At 44.4% G+C, this 24,100-nt stretch overlaps 1 protein-coding gene across 3 annotated transcripts in view; it reads left to right on the top strand.

Moving 5' to 3' along the window:
- The window catches only part of PBX1 (PBX homeobox 1), a 272,094-nt gene extending 248,878 nt beyond the window's left edge, over positions 1-23,216 (top strand). Inside the window, exon 10 of one of the 3 annotated variants that reach the window (XM_069480911.1) lies at positions 19,905-23,216. In XM_069480911.1, the coding sequence (XP_069337012.1) occupies positions 19,905-19,997 (93 nt within the window). In that variant the 3' untranslated portion in view covers positions 19,998-23,216. The remainder of the gene's footprint in view (positions 1-19,904) is intronic. The other 2 variants (XM_069480912.1, XM_069480913.1) reach the window with 2 other exon arrangements.
- Positions 23,217-24,100: the final 884 nt, after the last annotated feature.

Below are 24,100 nucleotides of genomic sequence, written 5' to 3'. Positions count from 1 at the left end.
AAATGCTTCTCTTATCCATGAACACACTGTCTTTCAGATCTTAAAAAATGTTCTTAAGTCTTTCTTTTTGGAAAAAATTTTCCAAACTTTTTGGTCAATGCAGATTCCCTGAGAATAAGATTCAAATTATTTAATACATGAAGTTATATGGTGATGATATTGCTGATTTATCCATAGCAATAAGATAATTCTTATAATTAATTCCTTTAATTCCTTTGACTCCTCCTAGCCTAAAAGAGTCTTTGTGTTCCTATCCTAAAAGGATCCCTTTAAAAGAACTCCTGTGTGTGGAATAGCCATGGCCTAACAATGTAACATTGTTTCCACTGGGACTCTCGCTGCCCTTCCGGTTAGGTGTGGGGCTGGAACCTCCAAGGACAGCCCAGTGCAAGGTGGAAACAACGTGAAATTGGTAAACTTGGATCCTTCTTGTGGCCTTTCTTTTGAGGAGTCTCTTCACCTCTCTGTGTTTGTTGCTTCATTTGTAAAATTCACCAGACAAGGAAGCTTGAAGGTCCCTTTCGGTTCAGTGGTTTAGAATTCTACAATCATGATCTTTGATTCTTAGTGTTAGCTCAAGAGACACCAGACTAAATTGTAGGTCACCCCCAAAACCTCTTTGCTTAGAGAGTATCATCCATGCTTTCTAGCCCACCCCATTTTCCCCCCTCAGATTGTATCTTGAAACCTTAATGGGAAGGAAAAAGCACTCTCATTACAGGAAATTTTCTCTTTGAATTCTTGAATTTTGTGATAGCAGAAAGCATTATTCTTTAAGGTGAAACAATTTCTTTTTAGTTATTTTAAAATGTGAGTTAACGGAATGAATTCACTCCAGCCAGTCTGGAATGTAAATAGATACCCCTATAGATTTTTGTTATTCAAAAGTTTTGGCGAAAATGGAAATTGTTATCCATTTCCATCAAAAGTGTTAGTGTCATCTCTATAAAGGCAACCTGTCATTAACATCAATTTATGACAGAAAAAAAAAATCTCCTTAATCTTGCTTTGTGATCATTATTGTAGCAGAAAAATAGAGAAGACGCTTTTATCTTTGTAAACCATAATATAGGTGTTTTTGTTTTGCTTTGCTTTGTTCCCATGGTAGGTGAGGGGAAAAGAATTTACTAAGTAATAAATAGACTGTAAACCATTAGGACAAAAGTAGCCTCTTATTTAAGTGAATGTATTTCAGACATTTGGATATCACAAGGGTTACTTAGTAACACTTGGCCACATGCTATAATTTCAATTTTTTTAAACTACTTCTGAGACCTCCTTCCACTTAAAGTATATATTAATAAGATGTTGCTACGTGTGGAATTATAGGACTGGGAAGAGAGGATGATAATTAAAATTCACATGTAAATCTTTAAAAACTCATTTTAACTATAAAAAGTTTTTTTTTTTTTTTTTTGAGACAGAGTCTCACTCTGTTGCCCAGGCTAGAGTGAGTGCCGTGGCATCAGCCTAGCTCACAGCAACCTCAAACTCCTGGGCTTAAGCGATCCTACCGCCTCAGCCTCCTGAGTAGCTGGGACTACAGGCATGCGCCACCATGCCCGGCTAATTTTTTTCTATATATATTTTAGTTGGCCAGATAATTTCCTTCTATTTTTAGTAGAGACGGGGTCTCGCTCTTGCTCAGGCTGGTCTCGAACTCCTGACCTTGAGCAATCCACCCGCCTCGGCCTCCCAGAGTGCTAGGATTACAGGCGTGAGCCGCTGCGCCCGGCCTATAAAAAGTTTTAATTCTTCTATTTTACCAAGCTGAATTTGGATTTTGAAGGGCTGAAAACATACCCAGATGTCCTGCTCAGTTGGCTGTCTTTGATCACTGCCTGGTGCTGTGCCCGGGGACCGGTGACCAGCCCCGGCTGGAGGGGTACAGGGACTGAGGAGAGTGTGGGGGTCTCACACGGTGGACCCGTCTCTGAAAGTTTGAAGGCAGCAGGAATAGAATAGTCTCCCGACTTTCCCTTATGGCAGAAGCAAAGGGAAGCAGAGTAAGTGCCTTTGCTTCTTACATTGCAAACCCTTTAAACCTAACACCATATCAATTCAGCATCTGAGACCAGAAAAGCATTTTGTTCCAGCCCACAATAATTGCATAAGTAAAGAAAATCCCAGCATGTTAATTTCATACGCAGTTCAACGTTTTTCCCCAGGTGCCTAGTGAACGCCCTTAAGAGTACAGAAAACAAGTGATGTCAGCTCATTCGGTGGCTTATTCACGCATGCATCGTTCATTCACGCCTTCATCCATTCATTCAGGAAACATAAGCATTTTTGACCTTGGGGGATGAGGCTACGTCATGTCACATCCAGGTCGGGTTGGAGAAACCTCTTACCTGAGATGATACAAAACCCTGATGCCAGTCAGGACTTATTTTCCTCTTTAGTCTTATTCAGTCCTTTGCGATTAGATTTCCTATTCTTGGAAGACTAGGACAAGGGAACTGATCAACTCTGTATCTAGGAAGGAATTTGAAATTAAATTATGTAGCAGAAGAGAGACATTCAGGACCAACCAGCAATAGTTTGAGAAAGGTACCACCCACAACCAAACAGCTATACCATGGACTTAATAAAATAATAAGCGTCCTTTTTGTAGAAACTCCTTATCTCTTTGTAGAATTAGTCACAATGAGTTTTGCTGGTCTCAAACCTGGTGATATGATCACACCAAACATCACATTCATACTCTGTGTGTGTGGTTGTGTGTATGTGCGTGCATCCCACTTCTGCCTGTGTGACTATGGACAAGTCACTTTTCCTCAGTAGGACTTAGTTTCCTAAACTCTAAAAAGGACAGTTGAGCTGGATTTTGTCCAAGGCATCTTCCAGTGTCATAGTCTCCTACAAACAATGATCGTTTTTCCATTCCCAAGAAAATACAAGAGGAGAAGAGATACTTCAAAGCCATAAATAAAAGAGAATATTGTGTTTTTAGAAAGATGCCCGTCTGTGGGATGACGGTGTGTACCACGCTCTTTTCATTGGAATTGGTGTTTCATAGTATCCTGCCCAGCTGGCCCACATTTGCCCTGCTGCCATCTTGTCCTTAGGCTGGGATCTGGCTAGCTGGTCCAGACTCAAGTTGTCCCCAACTTCTGCTCTGTGAAGAAAAATCACAACCTCAAAAGGGCAGTTTGTCTTTGTGGTTGCTCCTGAAAGTGGCATGGCCCCTCTAGACTTTAGTAATTATTAATCTAATTAAATAGGCTAAGTTTAATTGTGGGAAACATTAGCATTGATTTCTGAAAATGTTCCTCCTCTTGCTTAGTCTAGTTTTGCCACTTCTTGCCTTTTAGGAAGGAGTTCCATGTTTTTAGACAAGCTTGTTTCCAGATAAAATCTTAGACTTCTTTCTTAGAATTTCATGTTGTTATTTTCAAATTTGATAACTTTTTTTAAAAAGATCAATCTGGCTATATTTGAGTTTGGGCAAATTCTTTTTTACAATTCTAAATATTAAATATTTAGAACTCAAAATATGTTGCAATTTGACAGAATAAGTAAATGAATGAAGCAAATGTTTTTTAACAAACATTTAACAAGTTTAACAAACATTTATTGAGATCTTTCTAATATGCAGCACCAGGAATACAAACGTGAATAGGACATAGTTCTTGCATTTCGTAAAATCATAGGAAGCTAAAAGAACTGGAAGTTTTCTGGTTTAGTCCTCTGATTCTCTTAAAGGGAAGAACAATACACCCAATATAATCAATATATTGCCGTATATTCATATGCCTATTAACTATTAATATATGAATTTCTTATAAACATGATTTGACATTGCCATTCTTTTATAGATTTTGCAAGTGACTCTAGCCAAAGCTCTTCTTTCCGTCTGGAACCACGTTGTCTAAGATAACTTTTTGCATTGATAGATGTTCCATTTCAGCACTGTCTGAGAAGTTAACCATTCACAACACATGGCTGTTGAGCACTTGAATGTGGCCAGTGTGACAAAGAAAATTATTTTTTAATGTATTTAATGTTAATTAATTTAAATTTAAATAGCCACTTGTGCCTGGTGGCTACCATGTTGGACAGTGAAGTTCTAGATGCCCTGACAGTTGTTTGGTAGCCACCCAAGGTGGGGTGATGGTATTAGAGGTACGACCATGCTGTGAGCACAGAGCAGACACCCTAACACAAAACACAGGAAGGCGCGCGTTCTGCTGAAGTACGACTTTCCTGAAATAAATAGAACTCTTTATTAAAAATTAACCATGTACAAGAAGTTAACTCAGATTAGCATAATAATATGCTTTAAACAATGAAATAATATGGAGAAAGACTTAAATATAAATATAGAAATACCTACATTTATTATGGTTCTATTTGCAGTAATTTTCAACTCTGTCAGCCACTAATTCATCTAACCTAGTAATTTTTCAAGCCTAAGCAGAACATGTCTTTGAACTCATCTTGAACCCTTGTTTTAAGTCTAAACCCTTCGGGGCTCATACAAGGTACAGACTCTGTGTCAGGTCTCCCAGGAGACCTAAACTTTACCTGGCAGCCTCTGTTTACCTGTTCCTTCCTCCCCGCCCTGCTAGTCCGTTCCATGTGTGGCCTGCAGATCACCAGCGTCACCTGGGAGCTTGGGAGTCACGCAGCATCTCCGGCCCCACCCAGTCCTATTAAATCACATGCTGCAATTTAACTAGATGCCCTGGTAATTTTTAAGCACATTCAGTTTGAGAAGCTCTGCTCTAAAATCTAAAGTCTTTAAATACTATCTAGGGCTTACCTTGCTTTCTTTGCATTAAAGATACTACCTTTTTAAAATTTTCCAACATGTTATTTTGAAATTTTTCAAACATATAGAAAAGTTGAGAGACTTTTACCGTGAAACCAGCATACCACCACCTAGTTTCTATCATTAATATTTAACTCTCCTGGCTTCATCATGTATATTGGCATTCTATTATCCTTCTGTCCATCCTTCTATCCAGCTTGGTTTTCCATGCATTTCAAAGTAAATAGCAGACAACAGAACATTTCTCTCTAAATAAATACTACTGGCATGTATATCATTAACTGGAGTTCGATATTTGTTTGCAGTTTTTTTTTTCTCTTCTGAGACACAGTTGCACACAATTAAATGTGCAAATCCAAAGTATCCATTCTCTGAGTTTTGACAAATATAACACACTTGCATGTAAATGTATTACCCTTTATCTTCTTGTATCTACCCCATTCTCATAGTTTACAAAACAAAATAAGAAAGAAAAGGAGGGATAGAGCACAAAGTTATCCACAGAATAGTCTGTTCTTTTCCAGTCTGAGGCTCTGCTCCCACTGCCAGCCCCGGCTTCTTGCTCCCTCATCCTGTCTTACCTCTGTGCACTGCTAGAACGGCCGTTGTAAATCAGATCAGGTGGTGTGTTCTACGCGTGCCTTGGGTTCTGACCTGGTGTGCCTACTTTTAAAGGGACTTGTATTCTTTTTTCAATAAGAAAAGATTTTGAAATATATAAAAATAGAAACTTACGATATTAGAAAATTAAATTATTATGTGATTCCCTCACTTGTGAGATAGTACATTTCCCTTCCTTTGTCTTTTGCCATTTCTCTCCTTTCTTCTCTAGCGTCTCTTAGCTTGAAGTCCACTTCATTTTCTGATGCAGAATTATACTGTATTTCTCCTTAGGGGAGTGGTCTCTCCTGGGCGTGGGGAAGCCCGTCCTCCTCTGAGCCTTATGCCGAGAGGACAGTCTATAAGAGAATGGGGTTCTGGAGAGATTCAGCATAAGCACTGAGGCTCTGGGCCTTCTTTAGAGGGATAAAGGCTCCAAAGCATGACTAATTACATGCTTAACGTTCCAGGGATAATTTGAGCCTCCACCAATATCCGTACTAAGAATACTAACTCATAACATTTATTGAGACCGCCACTAGATTTGAATGTCTTTATAAACGTTATCGTCTTCATTTTCTGGATAAGAAAACTGAAACTCAGAAAGATTAAGTAGTTCCAAGACCAAAAAGCCAGTAAGTGCTCAAGCCAGGATGTGGACCCGGGTCAGTCATCGGCCAGAGCCTTGATTCTTTCCCTTTACCCAGATGGACCTTTGACCCTTAGTCCTTATACTAAGTCAAAGGAGTCGACAAGAACCTCATAGTAAGAGAATTTGTTACGTCGACTGGTAATTTTTACGCCTGGAGGATATGGAAAAGAACTCCAAGAACTTAGTTGTGAGTATTCTGTTGTGTATCCTCTCAGGGTGGTATAGAGCAGGTTTAAGACTAGCTAATTCCTTTATTAAAACTAAATATGGGAAATTATATACCAAGTCCTTTCCTGGATATAGCCTACTCTGCGTCTCCACTGTGTCATATTTGGTTAGCCAACTTAGCTAGTGACTCAGGGTCATACACGAGAGAGAACGAGAGTTTAGACACAATGTCCCTTCATAGAGAGACTGACTGGGTGGTTCATTATAAAAGAGGGCTAGACTGTTCTAGGAATCTAGGTGTGAAATATAAGTAGAGGTAGACTTTTTTAATAAGTTAAAAGAACAGATGCAATGGAGTGCGAGGATGATGTGAATGAAATTAGAAAAATTAAATAGAAAAAATGACAACAAAAATTTAAGAATTTAATAATGGACTACCGAGCAATGGGAGGATAGTAGTGGCAGGAGAATTATAAATGCATGTAAAGTGGCAAAATGAAGGTTAAAGAGGTAAAGGCAAGTAAGATACGCAAGCACTGAAGAGAACAATAAAAACATAAAATAAGCTAGGCAGAGTAGTTAAAATAACATCAGCTAATAAGACAAAGAGTAACAAAAAGATCAAGTAGTAATAAAATAAGGAAGTGGGTTAAAGCAGTAAATTAAAGAACAATTAAAAAACAATAAGGATAGAAAATTAACAGGCCAAAATGGCACTTAATAATTGTATTAATAGCTAACACTTACTGACTTCTTTTTATGTGGTAAGCACTTTATGTGCATTAACTTACTTAATTCAAGTTTATTAAAATAATTAGGATTGTTTAAATGTAAGCAAAAAAAATTGTCTGGGGGAGAAACCAGGCGTCAGAACAACAATAATAAAAACCCAGAAATCGAAAGGCTGGCGAAATGGACTTGCAGGTATCGGATTTCATTCCTTATCTGATGCAGTGACTTTTGCCATTGAAAAGCACCAGGTACCTGGCCTGGGACGTGTCTTTTATTTCCGCTATAGACCACAGGTTTCTGAAGTGCTTCACACTGTGAATGTGTGTTTTCTTGCCCTCTTGACTTTTCCTAGAGGCCGTGCTCAGTGGCTAAGTTCTCAGCGGGTAGAATCCGTAGCCCAGAGCTGGTGGCAAGGGACTAACATCTCATCATCCTGCTCATCCTGCGGGACTTGGCTCGCCCTGTCCTCTCTTGGAAGTTCTTCCTGGTTCCTTCAGACTGTGCCTGCATGGTGCTCAGCACACTGGAGCTGGGCTGGGAGTTCTTTCCTGATACACACCTTTACTTCCCCTCTAGACCACACATTTCTGAAGGAAAGGATCATAGTTTTGTATCCCACCCCTCAACTCAGGCCTCGTACATAGTAGGTGCTTAATGCATGCTTGTTGAAGTGAGCCTAGTTGAAGCTGGTGTCAGTGGGTTTTGTTTTGTTTTGTTTATTCCCCAGCAACCAGACTACTGTGACTGGATTTTCTGCCCACCCAGAACCCCACAGACATGCATTTTTTATTTCTGGTGTCCAGAGCGTCTCTCCCATAAGAGAATGGCTTTTTTGTTCCTTTTCTTTCCATTTACCACAGCCTAGAACTCATCGTTTTCCTCCAACTTATTTAGACCTTGTACCCTCTGATCTCCACTACCTCATTGCTAGAACTCTTTTATGGGTATAGATTCAGAGCCCAGATACCAGTTGCTGTTTTTTTCCTCTTCGCCATACTTTTCTTTGGGGTGTTTGCTACCCCTGTGGCCTTGAGCTTGATCCACAATTCATCCATTCACTGGTTTGTCCAGCAGACATTTTCCTGGGAGCTCTTGTTAGCCAGCAGTTGTGCTGGGCTTTCAGGCAGAGAGCAGAGAAGGGAGCCCCGGTGTCCGTCTTGTCCAAGCTGATGTCTCTGTGCAGCCTACTCCCATCGGCCCTGTTTGTCACGGAAAGGGGAAAACAACTGACAAACACTCTTCCCTGGTATTTTGAAGACAGTAATGAAATCGCTTCCTAACTTTCTCTTCTCTGGGGAAAGAGTCCCAGTTTCCTGTCTTTCCTCCCGAGACCTGTATTTGGCCACAAATGCCATTGGCTCCTCTTCTCCTGGGAGCTCTGGAGGTGAACAAAGACTTAAGTTAGATAAAGTATCCTTCAGGTGCTTTATTTAAATTTTATATTTACTTTTTTTCTGGTTAAAATACTTAATGTAGAAAATTTGGAGAATGCAGGCAAATCACACAGAAGAAAATGAACTGCCAACTTTGCGCTCGAAAGCCTTCCAGCATTGTGTGAAAGTGTGTGTTTTTTGTGTGTGGGTGTAGAAAAGTTACATATCATTTCATAACCTACTTATTTTACCAAAAATACTTTATGAATATTTTCCATATCATTAAACATTCTTCTCAAACTTTATAACTTTATAACTTTAAATGACTGCATAGAAACCTGTTATACGGAAAGTCCATAATTTATTTAGTCAGTCTGTCCTGTGGAACATTTAATCTGTTTTCTGTATTTTTGGTTTTTTACTGTTACTAATGATACACTGGTAAGCTTCAAAGTACAGAAAATTCAGTGCATATTTTCTATTATTTCCTGGGATAAATTCTTAGAAATGGAATGACTAGATCAAAGGGTATGAACAGGTCTAAGGGCTTTGTGATGCATTGTGAATTTTATCCTGGAAACTTCTATTACGTTGTGGTTCCCATTAGCAGTTTATGATAATTTCCATTTCTCCACACCCTCAAGAGCAATATCTTAACGGTTTTTCAATCTGTATCAATTACCAAATTATAAAATTGTATCTCATTTTTATTTTAATTTGTATCTCTTGGGTTGCTAGTGAGACTAAACATTTTTTCATATGTTTATTGCTGTTCTTTTATATGTATTCTTGAAATGTTCATCTTTTTCTTATTGATTTCTAAGAACTCTTACATAATAAGGGTACGAATCCTTTTGCACTTGGCCAACATTTAAAAAATAGAGAAAATTCTATTTCTGAATGTAGGAAGACTTCCTGTGAAGAAATAAGGCCCCAAGTCTCATCCTGTTTCTTTCTGTAGAAAGTTCTTCAGAGTAAAGGCAGGGTTGTTATTGCAGGAAAACTAAAAGCAGATCTATGTGTGATACTGGTGTTGATCTTTAAAAAGAAAAATAAAAGAACCCTGAAATGTGCATTAGCTTGACATTTTCTGTATTTCTGGTCTATAAAAAAACTCAGACTTGTAAAATAGAACCTAAGATTTTCTGAAAGAACCTAGAGATATGTTACTCAGTCAAAAGTTTCTTTGAAGATCTACCCTACCCCTAGTATTATCCTAAGCCAAATAAATAAGTCATTGGCTAGTTTATAGCCAGGTGGAAGAAATAAAAGCTATATATATTTAATAAAGCTCTCTTAGGACCTTAGCTAGACTTAGGTCTAGAAACTGGAATTTGGAATGAATTGGTGTTTTCTCTTATTTCAGACATTCTGCCAGTCCCCTTGTCGTCTTTTACCATCTGTAAGGTAGCATGTTCTTCTAGGTTACTGAACTTCAGCATCTCACCATCATCCTCTCTGCCCTTCTTACTCCGTAGCAGGATATACATAGAAAAGCCAAATCAGACTTATGAGCCCACGATACTGCTGGAAGATTTCTACTGCAGAAATTTCTCTATTTAAAAGGAAAAAATAAAAAATTTAAAAAATCAGGCTAGGCCTGGTGGCTCACGCCTGTAATCCTAGCACTCTGGGAGGCCGAGGCAGGAGGATCAGTTGAGGTCAGGAGTTCGAGACCAGCCTGAGCAAGAACGAGACTCCGTCTCTACCAAAAACAGAAAAAAAATTAGCCAGGTGCGGTGATGTGCCCCTGTGCTCTGTCTAGAAATAAAGAAATAAAAATCAAACCACCTTACACTTAGAATCCCAGAATAAAAGAGGATATCCCCAGCACCCACTGAATATCTCTAGGAGGGCATCAAATGAATTCAGAATTCTTAAGTTCACAGACTGTTTTCAAGCTCTAGTTTTCATTTCATCAGTAAATAGAATTTTTAAAACAACAATATCCTCCCCTAAGTAAATTCGGCACAGTGGAGGCTAGCACCCCGTCCTAACGCATTCCCCTCGGCATCCTCTGTCTGCGTCCCACCCCCCAGCCTCCCTCCACATGCCCCCCACCCTCCTGTGAGCTGTAATGACCCTGCAAACACTAAATGGCATTTGAGTGCATTAAGCAGCAAACTCTCCGGTGACATAGCAATTATGGCTCTGAAATAGATTTGGTGCGTCACGGAAGATAAGGGTTTTGAAAGTTTCTGTTGTGATTATAGCCTGTAACTCCCACAAATAATAGGCTTCAAAATAAGAGGCTGCCAGCGGAGCCTTTGTGGCTTTGTCTCAGTGATGGCACGTAAATTGCTATTAATGTCCTGAGTGTACTTGAATATGCCAGTCTTTGGGATGCGGAGTTGGCTCAGTGTCTGTCTTTACGTGGCATGTCATTGTTGGTCTGATAATCTGGGGCACTTGCTGTCTCTTGGATGGTCAGAAAAGTGTAAGGAGTTTCGCCTCCTCTCTGATGGTAAATAGCCCTGAGATGCGGCCCACAAGGGCACGTTCGCACACACTGGCTGTGTGCGTGTTCCAAGCATCGCCGCCGTTCATCGGTAAGACGTGTATACAATCTCCGAGTGTGCCCTTAGTAAATCATAGCTTTGTCAACAGACCAAAGCAAAATAAAAGGTTATAAAAATGAAACGAAGAATTCAGGGCTGTATAAAATCAGCCAATCAGATAATTTCTATTGAGAGGAAAAAAAGAATACCCTTTGCTTAAATTATCTAGGTTTGGCTTTATGAGTAAACATAATTGTCTGTTATCTTAGATAGCTACTCTTTTCCAGTATAAGCTGCGTGTGTGTGTGTGTGTGTGTGTGTGTCTGTCTGTGCGCATTCTTAGGTGCTGTGAGTACATTCTTGAATGTACATTAGCTCTATGTGTATTTATATGATAAAAGTATGTGGAAATTATGCATATTTTTGAACACTGTTGATGCATGTATGTGTGCTTGTGTTTGGGGTTTGTGCAGTTGTGAGCATAGAGGATGTTTATTCAGATATAAATAGAGTTCTCTGCGCCAAGACGCCTCTATTTAGCTGAATCAAGCTGAGCTTACTTTTCTTTGCCAGGAGATCAGGATAACCTTTGAAAAGTTAAATTAGAATGAACTTTAAGTTTAAGCCTTCTTTATATACATTTATTCTAAGGACCCCATGAGTCTGTGGGACATGGAAACATTATGTATAACCGTTCTGTGAGTACTTTTAACAGAAATATGAAAGCAACTCTACTCTAAACCGCAACATGCACACTGCCTCATACCCTGTGTGTGCTACAGAGCGGCTCCACTAAAACCATCCTGTGTGTTTGACATGCTTTCCGTGGCAGTGTTAATTCTGGGTCTTCACAATAGAGTAAATAGAAAAGGGTAAAGCTAAGAAAGAGCTAAAGTAGATCTTGATCTCCGAGTTTATCTACAGACGCGCTTGGGCACACTGTGACATCATTGCGATCAATAAAGTCTTGCAGATGGATTTTGACTGAGCGCCCCGTGTACTGAGACGGCAGTGCATGCCTGCAAGATAAAATGTGAGGTAGTGACTTGTAATAAGAGAGTGTATATTCATAACAAGCGAACATGGGTCAGATTTACCATCTTGGCCCACAGTCTTAGACCAGGACTCTGCATTGCCAGCGTAAGTTAAGCCATATTACCTGGCAAGATGGTACCACTCACGGTGGTGCCTCAGGAGTATAACCCTGGAGGAGCAGAGTTTGTCTTGCCCAAAACCAAGTTTGCTGAGGCAGATTGTGGCTTAGTACAGGGGGTATTAGAACCCCCTCAGTTTTCTGAGGCCAGTCTTGTGGTTTATGTGTTCTGGCATTTTAATAAACAATGCAGAGATTCCCTGAAGGTGAACTGAAGAGCACACGTCATCTCTCTTTGGCCACGAGCATCCGTGGTGGCCACACTGTGTGTGTGGCACTCACATGCTGTCCCACGGCCTAGCTTTTGAAACTTTAAATGGCCAGAAGGCAGTAGCATGGAATGGGGACTAAGTCTGACAAATGCTGGTTTCTGAGCTCGAGCTTCTTGTCCTGAGCAGTACGGTGAAGAGTGCACGCTAGATTCACATGTGGTTATATATCTGTGATCCAGAGTAAGAGACTTACTGTGACAATTCTTCCTAACTATGCGGTTAGGACGGGCGCCGGCTGCCAGGCAGCCCGGTGTTCCCAGGGCGGGACACCAGGGGAGCCTTCAGAGCCTTCATTCCTCCACCCGCTCAGCTCGAGTGCGTCATTGGCTGGCAGCTGTGTCAGACAATATCCTCGTCCTCTAAAGGCTTATTGCTGAATGACTTGCCATCTCACTGGGAATAGACATCAAAGCCTGGAATGGCCAGGCCCTGCCACCCTCCAGCGCCATCTTGCTTTGCCCACCGCTGTTCTCTGCTCCTTTCTTTCTGGCCTCCATGGGGTTCCTCGGAGCCTCCGGACAGCTTCGCTTTGCCCCACTCAATGCTTGTCTATTTTTTGTTCACCTTCAGCCTGACTTTCCAGAAGCCCCTGTGAGGTGCCTGTTTTGTACTCTCTGCTAGCACATGCTACCACCCAGCATCTACGTATGTTCTTTTGATGACTTATTAAATGTCTGTCTCCCACAAAATAGTGAACTCCTTGATAGCAGAAACCAGATTTTTTAAAAATTTGTTTTATCTTCCACTGTATGCCCAGTCTATAGCACTAAGTGGAAACTGAATACATAATTTGTGGAATTAAAAACTACATAATTACACTGAAAAAAATCTGGTGCCCACATGGAGATTTCAAAAGGTGAATCAGAGCCACACGTGGTCAAAGGTGAAAACGAACAGTGAGAAAGTCAGTGGTGTGGAACTGAAAGGAGGGGGTGACTGCGCCTGGAGGAAAGCTGCGAGGAGGAGGTGACTCTCAAGCTGGGCTTTGCAAGATGACACGAATTTCTAGAGACTGGAGGAGATGGACCGACGAGGGCAAAAAAACTTCTCAAGACATCTCCGTAGAGTAAACAGGATCTCACGTTGGCAGTGGAAGATCTGTTATTTCTTTGCAGCGGCTTAAACTGCAGAAGTCTTTGTCGCAAGGGTATCCGTTCTCCACCAGGAATGGCTGGCTGCTCTGCTGAGCTCTCTGAACATGCAGACCTGTACGGCAAGATCACTGGGCCCAGGAGGCTTGGTGGAACCAGACCAGACAGGAGCGTGGTGGTGTGGGACGCTGGGCAGGAGTCCTAGGGCCAGCAGCATGAGATAACCCGAGCAGAGGATTAACTTCCAGGGACTATGATGGCAGGTGGTTGGTGCTCCGAGGTTCCAGAACAGCGTTCCAGTCACAAGAGCAAGTCACTGTCTCAGTCTTAAAGGAACTGCAATAAATGGCAAAAAAATTAAGCAGAAGCTACACGTAGGCTTGGCAGGGATGGTCTCAGCCACAAGAATGAAGTTCCCGTATGAAGATACGGCTGCAAATTGTCCCAGGAAGACAGACGGCGAGATTGATTCTGCGTTACCTATGCAATAGGCCGGAATAACATTTCTTCTGTCCGAGAGAACACGTTGTTCCCGGATAGGGTTGCCAGATTTAGCAAGTGAAAATATTGCATGGGACATGCTTATACTAAAAAATGGTTTGTTGTTTATCTAAACTTCAAGTTTAACTGGGTATCCTGCATTTTATCTGGCAACTTCATTCCCAGATCCTCAGGTGGAAGCTGAATCTGGGTGTGGGTCTCACCCTGGAGAGAGAAAGACAAGGGGGCAAAGACTCAACAGGCCAGTAGGGGACTGTGTCTGTTCTGCACGTTTGCAATTGCCACTATGCCCGTGGTGGTGACTTGGAGACTATTCCAGGTGCAGGGGGGCATGTCTCCCTTGGCCTTGTACCTGTCTGGGGGACGGTCCTTGTTGAGATGGTGTGCTAAGCTGTGGCAAGATCCAGTGTCTTTCTCGGCTGCTTTCCTTAAAATCAAAACAAAACAGTTCAATTGTTGATCATAGTTCCTTGTTCGAGATAAGCTATGAAATAAGAGAAAAGTTCAGAGCCCGAGTATAAAAGTTACTCAGAAACTGGGCGCTGCTTCTGCTCTGTCTTTCAGATATTTCCTAGGTGTACACAGCTGTTTACATGTAGTCAGACTGACCTGTAGAAGTCATGGATCTGATACCATTTCTCTCTCCACGCCTACGATGGAGGATGGATGTCACAGTGCCACCAAGTGTTTACTTCTTCCTGTGCCTCTCCAAGAGACAGTTATGAAAATCTTTGCTGTGTCGGGCACTGTGGTCGGCCCTTAGGAATCAGAGAGAAATCCCGCAGTCCCGTTCCTGTGGTCTGGCAGGGGAGAGAGACTTGGGAAAGAACAAATGCGATTCAGTGGCACAGGCGCTGTGACAGGGGCCCCCAGAGAGCTGGGGTCCTGCAGAAGGAAGGGACTCGGCCAGGGGACAGATGGAGGTACAAGGATACTTAAGCTCAGTCTGAAAAATCAGCCGCGGGGTGAGTGGACGTAACTGGATGAGCGAGGGCACTGTATTCAGGGGTAAAGAGGCGGGCGTGAGATGGCTGCTCTGTTGTGGGAATTTCTGCGTAGCCTGATATGGTTGAAATGTTAAATACGAGTGTTGGGATGGGATGAGCAAGGTCAAGGACATTGCAGACCTGCTGAGGACATGGAGCCTCATCTTGAGGCCAACGGGAAGCCACTGAAGGTCTAACAGGGAGGTGATACGATCACAATTACATTTTTGAAAGACCACGCTGGTGGCAGCTGCAGATAGGCCTGGGCAGGGACCTGCAAACCATGGCAAAATCCCCCAGGGAGATGGTGCATCCTTTGATGTCCCTAAGGGGACTTGCCAATAGCATCTTTTCACCCCAGAGCATCTCTTGGTAAATTCTCTCTGTGTAATCTTGGGAGAGTGTTAAGCATATCGGGAAAACATAGTTCTCCCACCTTGATAGAAAAATGATCAATCTAGGGTGTGAGCTCTACTGTGAGAGCTGATGTCTGCCTGACCTGTAGTGACTCTGTGTGTTAGCGTGTGTGTGTGCACGTGTGTGTGTGTGCACATGCACGAGTGTGCGTTTGCACAGAGAAGGAGAGAGGATGCCTTGATGTTTCTTTGTTTTTCTTCCTGGCTGGCCCCTCCAGCGCCTGGGTGATTGAGGGCCTGGAGCACGTACCACCCCCTCACCCGCACTCAAGGCATCTCTGGTAATGGCATCTGGCCCGTATGCAGATCTAGCTCGACTCGGTGCTGACATCAGCCGGTTTGTGGCACCTCAGCGTATTTCTGGGTTGCAAATGAGAGTTTCTTAGTGCCAGGCTTGCTTGGGCTGTCACATCAGGTGATGAATTCTCTGCATCAACGGTGCTCTGCTAAGGTGAGCGCAGAGGAAGGGTGGGAAGGAGAGGAGACGGGACGGGCCATCCTGAGCCCGGCAGCCCCGGCTCTGGGCTGCAAGCAGTACCGGATCCTCAGCAGCGAGAGAGGGGCCGCCTCATGGGGACCGTCTTCCGGTCCAAGGAGGGTGGCAGCGAAGAGAGAAGTCAGGGCTTCAGCTGTGATTCTGTGCCCTGGGTTTTGTCCGGGGAAACCACGTGGATTGTCCCGGCCACCACTGCCCCATCCTTGGCTCCCTCTGCCGCCTCAGGCGGGCCTGCTTCGCCTTGTCCCTGAGATGGAGTTCTAGCAAAATGTGGTATTGATCAGATTAGGTGCAAAGTCAGTAGGGCACAGGCTATAGGGTAAATAGTCATTCTTGTTCCTGAAACACTTTGTTCCTAAATATCTTCAATTTGTGTTTGGAAAATCTAGATTTTCTTAGCTTGGAAACCTGCTGCATTTTGTCCTAATTTTATACTCTGTTAACGTCTCCCTTCCAGGCTGAGCCCTCTCCCCGGGCTTAGGCTCTGTCTGATGGAATCAAAGCCCACGTTGGGTCTTGCTTCCCAGCCCACAGAATTACCTGTACAACCTGGTGCAAAGGGAGACTCCCTTTCACGAGGAACGTTTTCAGAGATAAAAAGGGCGCATTTGGCTTTGCAGATTTTACCTAGCCCCCCGGGACCCTTTAGTGTGGTCCCTGACGTGAGGTTTTGGAGAGTGCGTCCATCATCAAGGAAAGTTTGCGTCAGAGAGTGGAGGGGACCCTGGGGTGCAGAAGAAAAATAAAAATGCAGGTCTTATTACCCACCCCCCCACCCCCCCACGGTTGTTAGTGAGAACATCCTCTGCTCTCCCCGCACCCAGAGATAAGCAAACACACAGAGGCGGAGTTTCCTGCTTAATACTCACCCGCAGCGGAGGAGGAGGGCGGGATTGCTCCCCAGGGTTAACGGGACTGGGAGCAAGGTCAGCTGTTCCCCAAGCCGGGGCGGCCTGTGAGCGCCTTGCATGAAAGCTGGAACGATGCGGCCGAGGCAGCCCGGGTGATTCACGGGAAACCCGGTTAAGTGGGGTTTGCCGCGGTTTCTGATGCTGCGGAGCTTTTATCAGCAACGGCAGCAGATAAGACGCCATAAAAAGCACCTCTAGAGGGAAGGGTTCTTCCACGCTTCTCAGGGTTAGACATGCTTATTCTAGAAGGTATCTGTGTTTATCTAACTTGCATGTCACAGGCCACAGTGTCCTATGTCTGGCAGGAAGCAGGGGGTCCCGGTTGGCATATCCTGAAGTAGGGCGACCAGCAGAGGCTCCCCCAGGCCTCGCGGGCCTGCCGGGATAGGGGACTTGCAGTGCCGACATGGGAGGGGCCTGGGCAAACCGGGGTGGTTGGTCACCCAGTCTGAGGGGTGTGTGCGTGTTTATGGACGGAAGAGGAGTGGGGAAAAAGGAGCTAAAGAGGTTTGTTTAATGTGTTTATTTTTGATAGAAGATTTTGCATAGTCTTCTTTACCAGGACAGCTAGCATCATTAAAATGCAGGTTTTGATATCAGCTTGAGCCAATTCCTGTCTCTACCGTCTGTGAGTTCTCTGTGCCCGCTGGCATCTTACGCCCTGGCCTGAGAAAACGCAACTCTTTAAGAAAAGAGGTCATATGTCTACTGTTTGAGTTATTTCAGATCCGAAATGGCTCAAAACGACATCTCCCACAACCTCTGGACAATATAGAATGCCTAGCCAATTTTTTTCTTAATGAAACACCGCAGAACTAATTTTCCTTTTAATGGCTTCATTTCTGGTACCACTTATTATCTTAATGGAATTATGGCATGGCTGAATAATAGTAATAGTGGTTTCGTGAGCAATTAATAAAACTGCTTTGTTCCACGCGCTATGACGTGGTTGCTAACTGCTTTCAGGAGCCTCCTTATCTACTTGTCTCACGCTAAGTCGATTCTAAGACACGTGGCTTTGTTCTTTCTTACCAGCATTTTACTGCGCTTCGTGACATTGTACTTCAAGAACTTCTGTCAAGTTTTCCTTAAAATTCTGTACTGCTCAGCCAACACCCACCTGCCACCCCCATACGTACACACCTGCCTATTTATCTATCTATCTAAATACCTCTCAGGTAAACATATGCATATAAAAATGATTGGAATAGACAGATATCAAAATGCTAACAGTAATTATCCCTGAGTAGGATTATGGGTGTCATATAGTTCGTGTTTTATGCTTTTCTATTTCCCAAATATTGTAAGCATTCCTTACTTTTATAATAAAAAAAATACATGACATTAAAGGATTTTCTTTGGGGAAAAATAAACATAACGGCCATTCTTAGTCAGCCTACAATAGCACCAGCATATATATTCTTGGTTGGGAAGGGAGGCCACAATATCATCCTCCCCGGGACAGACCTGCATTAGGAATTTGAATTCTGTTCTTGACTCTGATTATACTACAGAGTCTTGGCCCCACAAAGATGGAAAAGCCTTCTGTTAGGAAAGAATGAATTCTCATTTTCTCCTCACTGTTCTCCATCTAATCTTTCTATCACAAACAATAGGGGGAAATGTCTTCAGCGGAGAGGAAGAGTGGGAGGACCCACCGGACTGGATTAGGAGGTGGGAGGTTGGAACTTGGGAGCAGTTGCTCATTGACCCCTGATTGAGGAGGTGTGTTCTTGGCATTGACCCGATGCCCTCTTGGCATCTGCCCCAGTGAGCTGTGGACGAAACCTACCCTTGTGCTGAAGTGACTGGTAGGAGCTGCTTTGGCTTCGAAGCCTGGCTTTCCTGGGAAAGGTGGGGCATCGTTTGGGTGAGCCAATGAAAAAGAGAGCACCACGTGGATGAAGGGCAGAGAAAAGGGGGCTGATTCTGAGGTTCGGAGGTCTGTGTTCTGTCTCAGTCATGAACCAGGACAATTTTCTTCTGCACCTCTGCTCGCTCGAGAAGGAAATGTAAACAGACCTTTGCTGGCACCTGTTCCGTGCCGGGCACTCTCCTTCGTGCTGTGGATTTGTGAGGGCTGATGCAGTGGTCCCTCCCAGATGGCAGTAATAATACTGCCCCTGTCTACTCTAAATTTTTTCAGAAGATAAAATGAGAGGAAAGTACAGTAGCAAACCCTTTACCAGGAACATCTAGGACCTGGTGTTCAACATGATCATTTCCAGAGTTGAGGTATATTAACTCCAACAGAACACAGTGATTGGGGGGGAAAAGGCATTTTAGCTCACTTATATTTTAATGCTATAGAACGTACAAACAGTCATGAATTGTGCATCACGAATTAACCGCTATAGGAAATCATTCTTGAGCTATTTTAGTGCTGGGATATTTTTTAAAGGGTGGTCGATAAACAAATCTTTTTGGAACAGTTTCGTTGTTTGGATGCTCCTGGGTCTAGAGTCTTAGAAAAATGATCTCCAAGTGTAGCTCCAGCTTGTAGCTTCCCATTTCACCTCCTTCCTAGCTGTGTTCAGGCAGACCGGTCCTTATGGTCTCAGCACTGTTGTTTAATCTGTTATATTCGCCTGAAACACCCTCTGTACTTTTCAAAGCTCACCTTAAAGAGCTCCTCCTACATGAAGTGTTTGCCCCAGCGAGATGTGGTATTGTCTTCACTGGAAACTTCGTAACAATGGGGCTTTACCATTTATTAGGTTCTGCCATTGAATTATAGTTCATTCGTGGGCTTGTCTTATCTCCCTCCTTGAGGACACGAACTGTATCTCACTCCTCATTATATTCCCACTAGTGCAGAACCTTGCCTAGAACAGGTACCTACAGTCTCATAAACGTACGGGACATCCATAATCGGAAGGAACCTTAGAAAGCTTTTGAGCCAACCTTCTTATTTTTCAAAAGGGGAGATCAAGGTCGAAAAGGTGAAGGTGCTTCACCACCGACAACGGCCAGCTGCTGCCGGGGTCAGAACCAAACCCTTGCGTCTCTTGACCCGCAGGGCAGCTGTCATCCCACGGATGGCTTGGACTGAATGACAAAGTGACAACATCCTATCCAAAGGCTCCCTGGGGGGGGCCTGAACTCATCTGAGGCGGGGGGAATATTATCACCTACGGTAATCATAGCTGCTCATTTGACGAGTGTCCCCGTGTGCCGGGCCCTGTGCTGGGTCCTTTACGCAAGTTGCCTCGTTGTCGTTGTCTGCTGAAAATGGCCGCCCGCTCTCAGAGGACTGACTTGTCTCCCTTTTTCCCTTCTAGGCTAATGGAGGTTGGCAGGATGCTACTACCCCTTCATCAGTGACCTCCCCTACAGAAGGCCCTGGCAGTGTTCACTCTGATACCTCCAACTGATCTCCCAGCAATCGCATCCCGGCTGACCCTGGGCCCCGTTGGGGCAGGCCAGGAGGGAGGGCTTCTCTCCCAACGCTCAAGCGGTCAGACAGGAGGTCGAAGCGATCAGCAAACACAATAAGAGTCTCCTTCTCTTCTCTTCTTTGGGATGCTATTTCAGCCAATCTGGACACTTCTTTATACTCTCTTCCCTTTTGTTTTCTGGGTAGAAGCCGCCCCTCCCTGCCTCCAGCTGTCAGCCTGGTTCCTGTCATGTTCCCTTTGCCTTTGTCCTAGACTCCCGGGGCCCTGCCCTCGATGGCATCACTGAAGGATATTTTCAACAATTAGAGGAATTTAAAGAGGGGAAAAAAAAAATGACGAAGACAATAATAAACGTGTTTGTATGTTTTCATGCTGGTGGTTTGAGGAGCCGGATTTACCTCACTCGGACCCTCGCTCCCTCTGCCGACAGACGCCCTCTGCTTCTCTCGCTGCCCTCACTACCTCTTAGCAGGAACACACCACTCTGCCCCGCTCCTGCCAGGCCCCCGCCTCCTCTTCCTCCTCCTCCCTGGGGACGGCACCGCTTGGAACACTGTCCTCTTCCTCCCCGCCCCCGGTGCCCGCTGGGGCCGCCGTAGCTGGGCTTCCCACGGTGCCACGGTTCCCGGTTTCGGCTCCGCGGGGCTGGCTCGCAGGCAGGCGGTCAGGCGGCCGGGAGGGCAGGGGACAGCACGGGGACAGCACGGGCGGGATTCCTGCGGGCTTCCTCATCCTCCCGACAGCGGCAGCTCTCAGTGTCAGAGGCACAGGCTTTGGGAACCATTCGACACCCAGCAAGCGATGTCTGGAGCTCATTACAGATCCAGGCCCGAGTTAGGCACGGTGCTGACCGCATCACCATGGAGACGGTTCCTCTGAAACCCTTCCCTCGCCCTGCACAGGCACGCACACACGCACACACGCACCCACGCTCATGCATGTGTAGGCACACGCGCAGGCTCACGCCTTCCCTTTCCCGAGATGCCATTTACAAACACGTTAGTCACCACAGCACTACACCCTGTGGGCCCGAGACAGGGAATTGGCAACTCTGAGTGAAGGTCACTGTCGTGTCCGGGCTTCCAGGACCTGCAGGCCCTGTAGCATGTGCTTACCAGAATGACACGCACAGGACCTGGTGGTGGCGAAGGCCAGGTTTGCCGTGTCAGCTCTTCCTGTTCCCACCGCCTCTGGGTGCTGGGGCAGCCACACAGGGTACTTACGATGTCTGTAAGGGGCTTGGATCTGTTGCATTTTTGGTTTTATAGTAGGCACGTAGTGTTAATTACCCAAAGCGTCACACCGCACCCTGTTCTTGACCCTGACGTATTGTTCTGGAGGACAGTTGTCTAAGAACGTGGCTCGTGAGCTTTTTGTTAGCTTAATTTGCAGACCCAAAGTCATGGGGAAAGGAGGGGTAATGTTTTCATTGAAATCATCAGTGACTTTTATTCCTTGGGAACACCTAAGAGAGAGTGACATGTCCTAGCAAGCTATTCTGGAATGTCACCTGAGCTCACCATCTTCAGAGCCAACCCTACCAGCAATAAAGATGGCAGCTCTGTCAGTTGATTAAGTGGGGGGTGCTCACCTCTCTTGGTGCCTCATTTTCTTCATTTGTAACGTGGGGACTGTTGTGCCTGGCTCACCAAAAGGCTTGTGAGAGGCTGGAGAAATGGATTTCATTCGTGTCCAATCTGCAAATGTGAAGTCAGAGGAAGTAACACCCCTGCGATAGGCTGGTTCATGCCATGTAGGGACAATGAATGTCTGTCCTGTTCTAACTTCTGGTTACCATTGGTACTCTGATGCCATCACCGTGATGACAGAGAGAAGAGTTATTGTTGTTTTTCTTGGTTTTGCTGTGTTTGGTTTCTTAGGATAGAGAAAAGCTTCCAAGCTAGAAAAACAGGACCTGGTTCTCTTAGTTTGTACTTGAACCCAACACGTGGCCTTGTAGGTACTTGGTCCCCGTCCCATCTCCTCTGCTTGGGAGGCTCCCAGGGAGAAGTACGAGACGGTGAGGGGTAGGATGGCTAGCTGACAGGGGCGCGGAAATTCTGCATAGCACGACAGTAACGGGTGGAAAACGGTCCTCTCGGTGTGCTCTGGGGAGCGGGGGGTGCCACCTAAGAAACTCGAGGATGTGTGTATTTGAAGGAAATGCAAACAGTAAATATCTGGCAAAATGAGATTATGCCTTGATGACTAAGGACACTAGGAAGGCCGAGTCTGCTCATCTGTGCTGTAATCAGAACAGGGCTAGATAAACAGGGTGTCTGGAAGGAGCATCCTTGTGACAACCCACACAGGGCGTGGCTGGATCCCATCTGCTTGACTTGGGGCAAAGTGTGAAAGACGTACTGACACAAAAGGGTTCTCTTGGCAACGGGAAGACCAGCTCCAGACCTGGCTTGAAGGGCTGCCATGTGGAGTGTGCGCAAACGCTCGGAGCTGGTGCTGCGTTTGCACAGGCAGTTTCTCTGCGGGCAGTTTCTGGTTTGCACTGATGACCATCTCGTAGCATCTCCCCTCCCCCACCCCACCCCTCCCCCCAGCACTTCACTCGGTCCTCTCTGTACCCCGAACTTTCCCACAGACCCCCCCCCAGGCCCACTGTCACCGCCAGCGTGGCAGCCGTGCGGGCCCTCGCGTTAAGCCGAGCTCGGGAACACTGACAGCAGCCGGACGGGCTGGAAAGAACATGCCCCCGGGAATCCACGCCAGGTCAGCCCTGCGGGGACCCGGGATTCCCTCGCTGATGGAGGTGGGAGGGCTCCACTTTCCCTGACAGCAGATTTATACTAGACCCTGGGTTTGTCCCCCCTGTAACTTTCATTATCTCCTCCTCTGCGTCCCCACCTTCTCCCCGCGATGTGGCGTTGACTCCCATCCCGCCCTCTGCCACGTGGCACCTTCTTTTCAGTTCAGTTTTTATTTCGCTGTGGTGGTCGTTCTTTCTTTGCTGGTTGCCTTTTCTCACACATATCTTGTGTCCCCTCTTTCCTTCTGCGTTTTGTTTTTCTGCCCAGAAAAACCTGACTTCGATACCAAAAAAAGATGAAACTACAGAAACTCAAATTTAAAAAAAACTTAAAAAAAAACCACAAAAAAATACTCAACAATTCTTTCAGCTTTATTAACATTTTCCATTGTTTCTTGCGACTTGTGTCTCGTTCTTTGTAGTATTGATGATGAACATTTGATAATGAATGTTCTTGTATATTCAGATAAAGAAAAAAAAAAAACCAAAAAAGCGGTCTGAATTTAATAGTGTTTATAATAAAAATTTTAAAAATGACCCTCATAGCACGCAAAACGGGACGGGGAGTTTCCCCTCTTCTTTCTGTGACAATGAGCATCATTCCTGCATTAGTTTTTAACACCAAACTACCTACATTCATCATTTCCCCCATTTTTCTTTTATTTTCTTGCATTTGTGAATTAGTTCAAGAATGCTAGAAAAGTGTCGAGTTGTGCACATCCATTTCTTGTTTCACAATGTTTAAAAGTGACAGTAATTCATTTTGTAAACTTAAAAAAAAAAAAAAGTTGGAATAGTGAGCATAATAGGTACAACCTAACACGTTGTTATGTTTATTAACTTTGAGACCCGGAAATAAATTCTTTTCCTTTCTTTATTCCTAATCTTAAAAATGCAAAAAAAAAAAAAAAAAAAAAACTGTTTTATTTTGTGTTATTTTTGGTTTGTTTATGGGGGGGGTGCTTTTTTTAATTGTCAGGATTATTATCTTGCTGTTTTTCTTCCCTTAATATGTATATGAGGTGATGTGAAAAGATGACCTTGGTAGCATAGGCCATTCCCTTGTTCTGCTTTGCTTCCGAATTCAGTTGACGCCAAAAGCGAAGGTAAAGCCCATGGTGAGGTTTCATTGCTCACCTGCATTTCCAAAGTGTGTGGCAGTCCTGCAGTCCCTGCGAAAAATAAAATCAGGGGCTTGCTTTTCCCTGTAGCCCTTTAAAAATTTAAGAAATGGGTCCAGGGGAACTTTTTATATTGTACGGAAAGGTTTTTGCCTTTGTCGATTCTGAATATCACAACCAAGTGCTTTCTTTTC

Source organism: Eulemur rufifrons, chromosome 8, assembly GCF_041146395.1.
Source record: "Eulemur rufifrons isolate Redbay chromosome 8, OSU_ERuf_1, whole genome shotgun sequence".
Taxonomy (NCBI): domain Eukaryota; kingdom Metazoa; phylum Chordata; class Mammalia; order Primates; family Lemuridae; genus Eulemur; species Eulemur rufifrons.
This window is presented reverse-complemented; position numbering and strand designations above follow the sequence as displayed.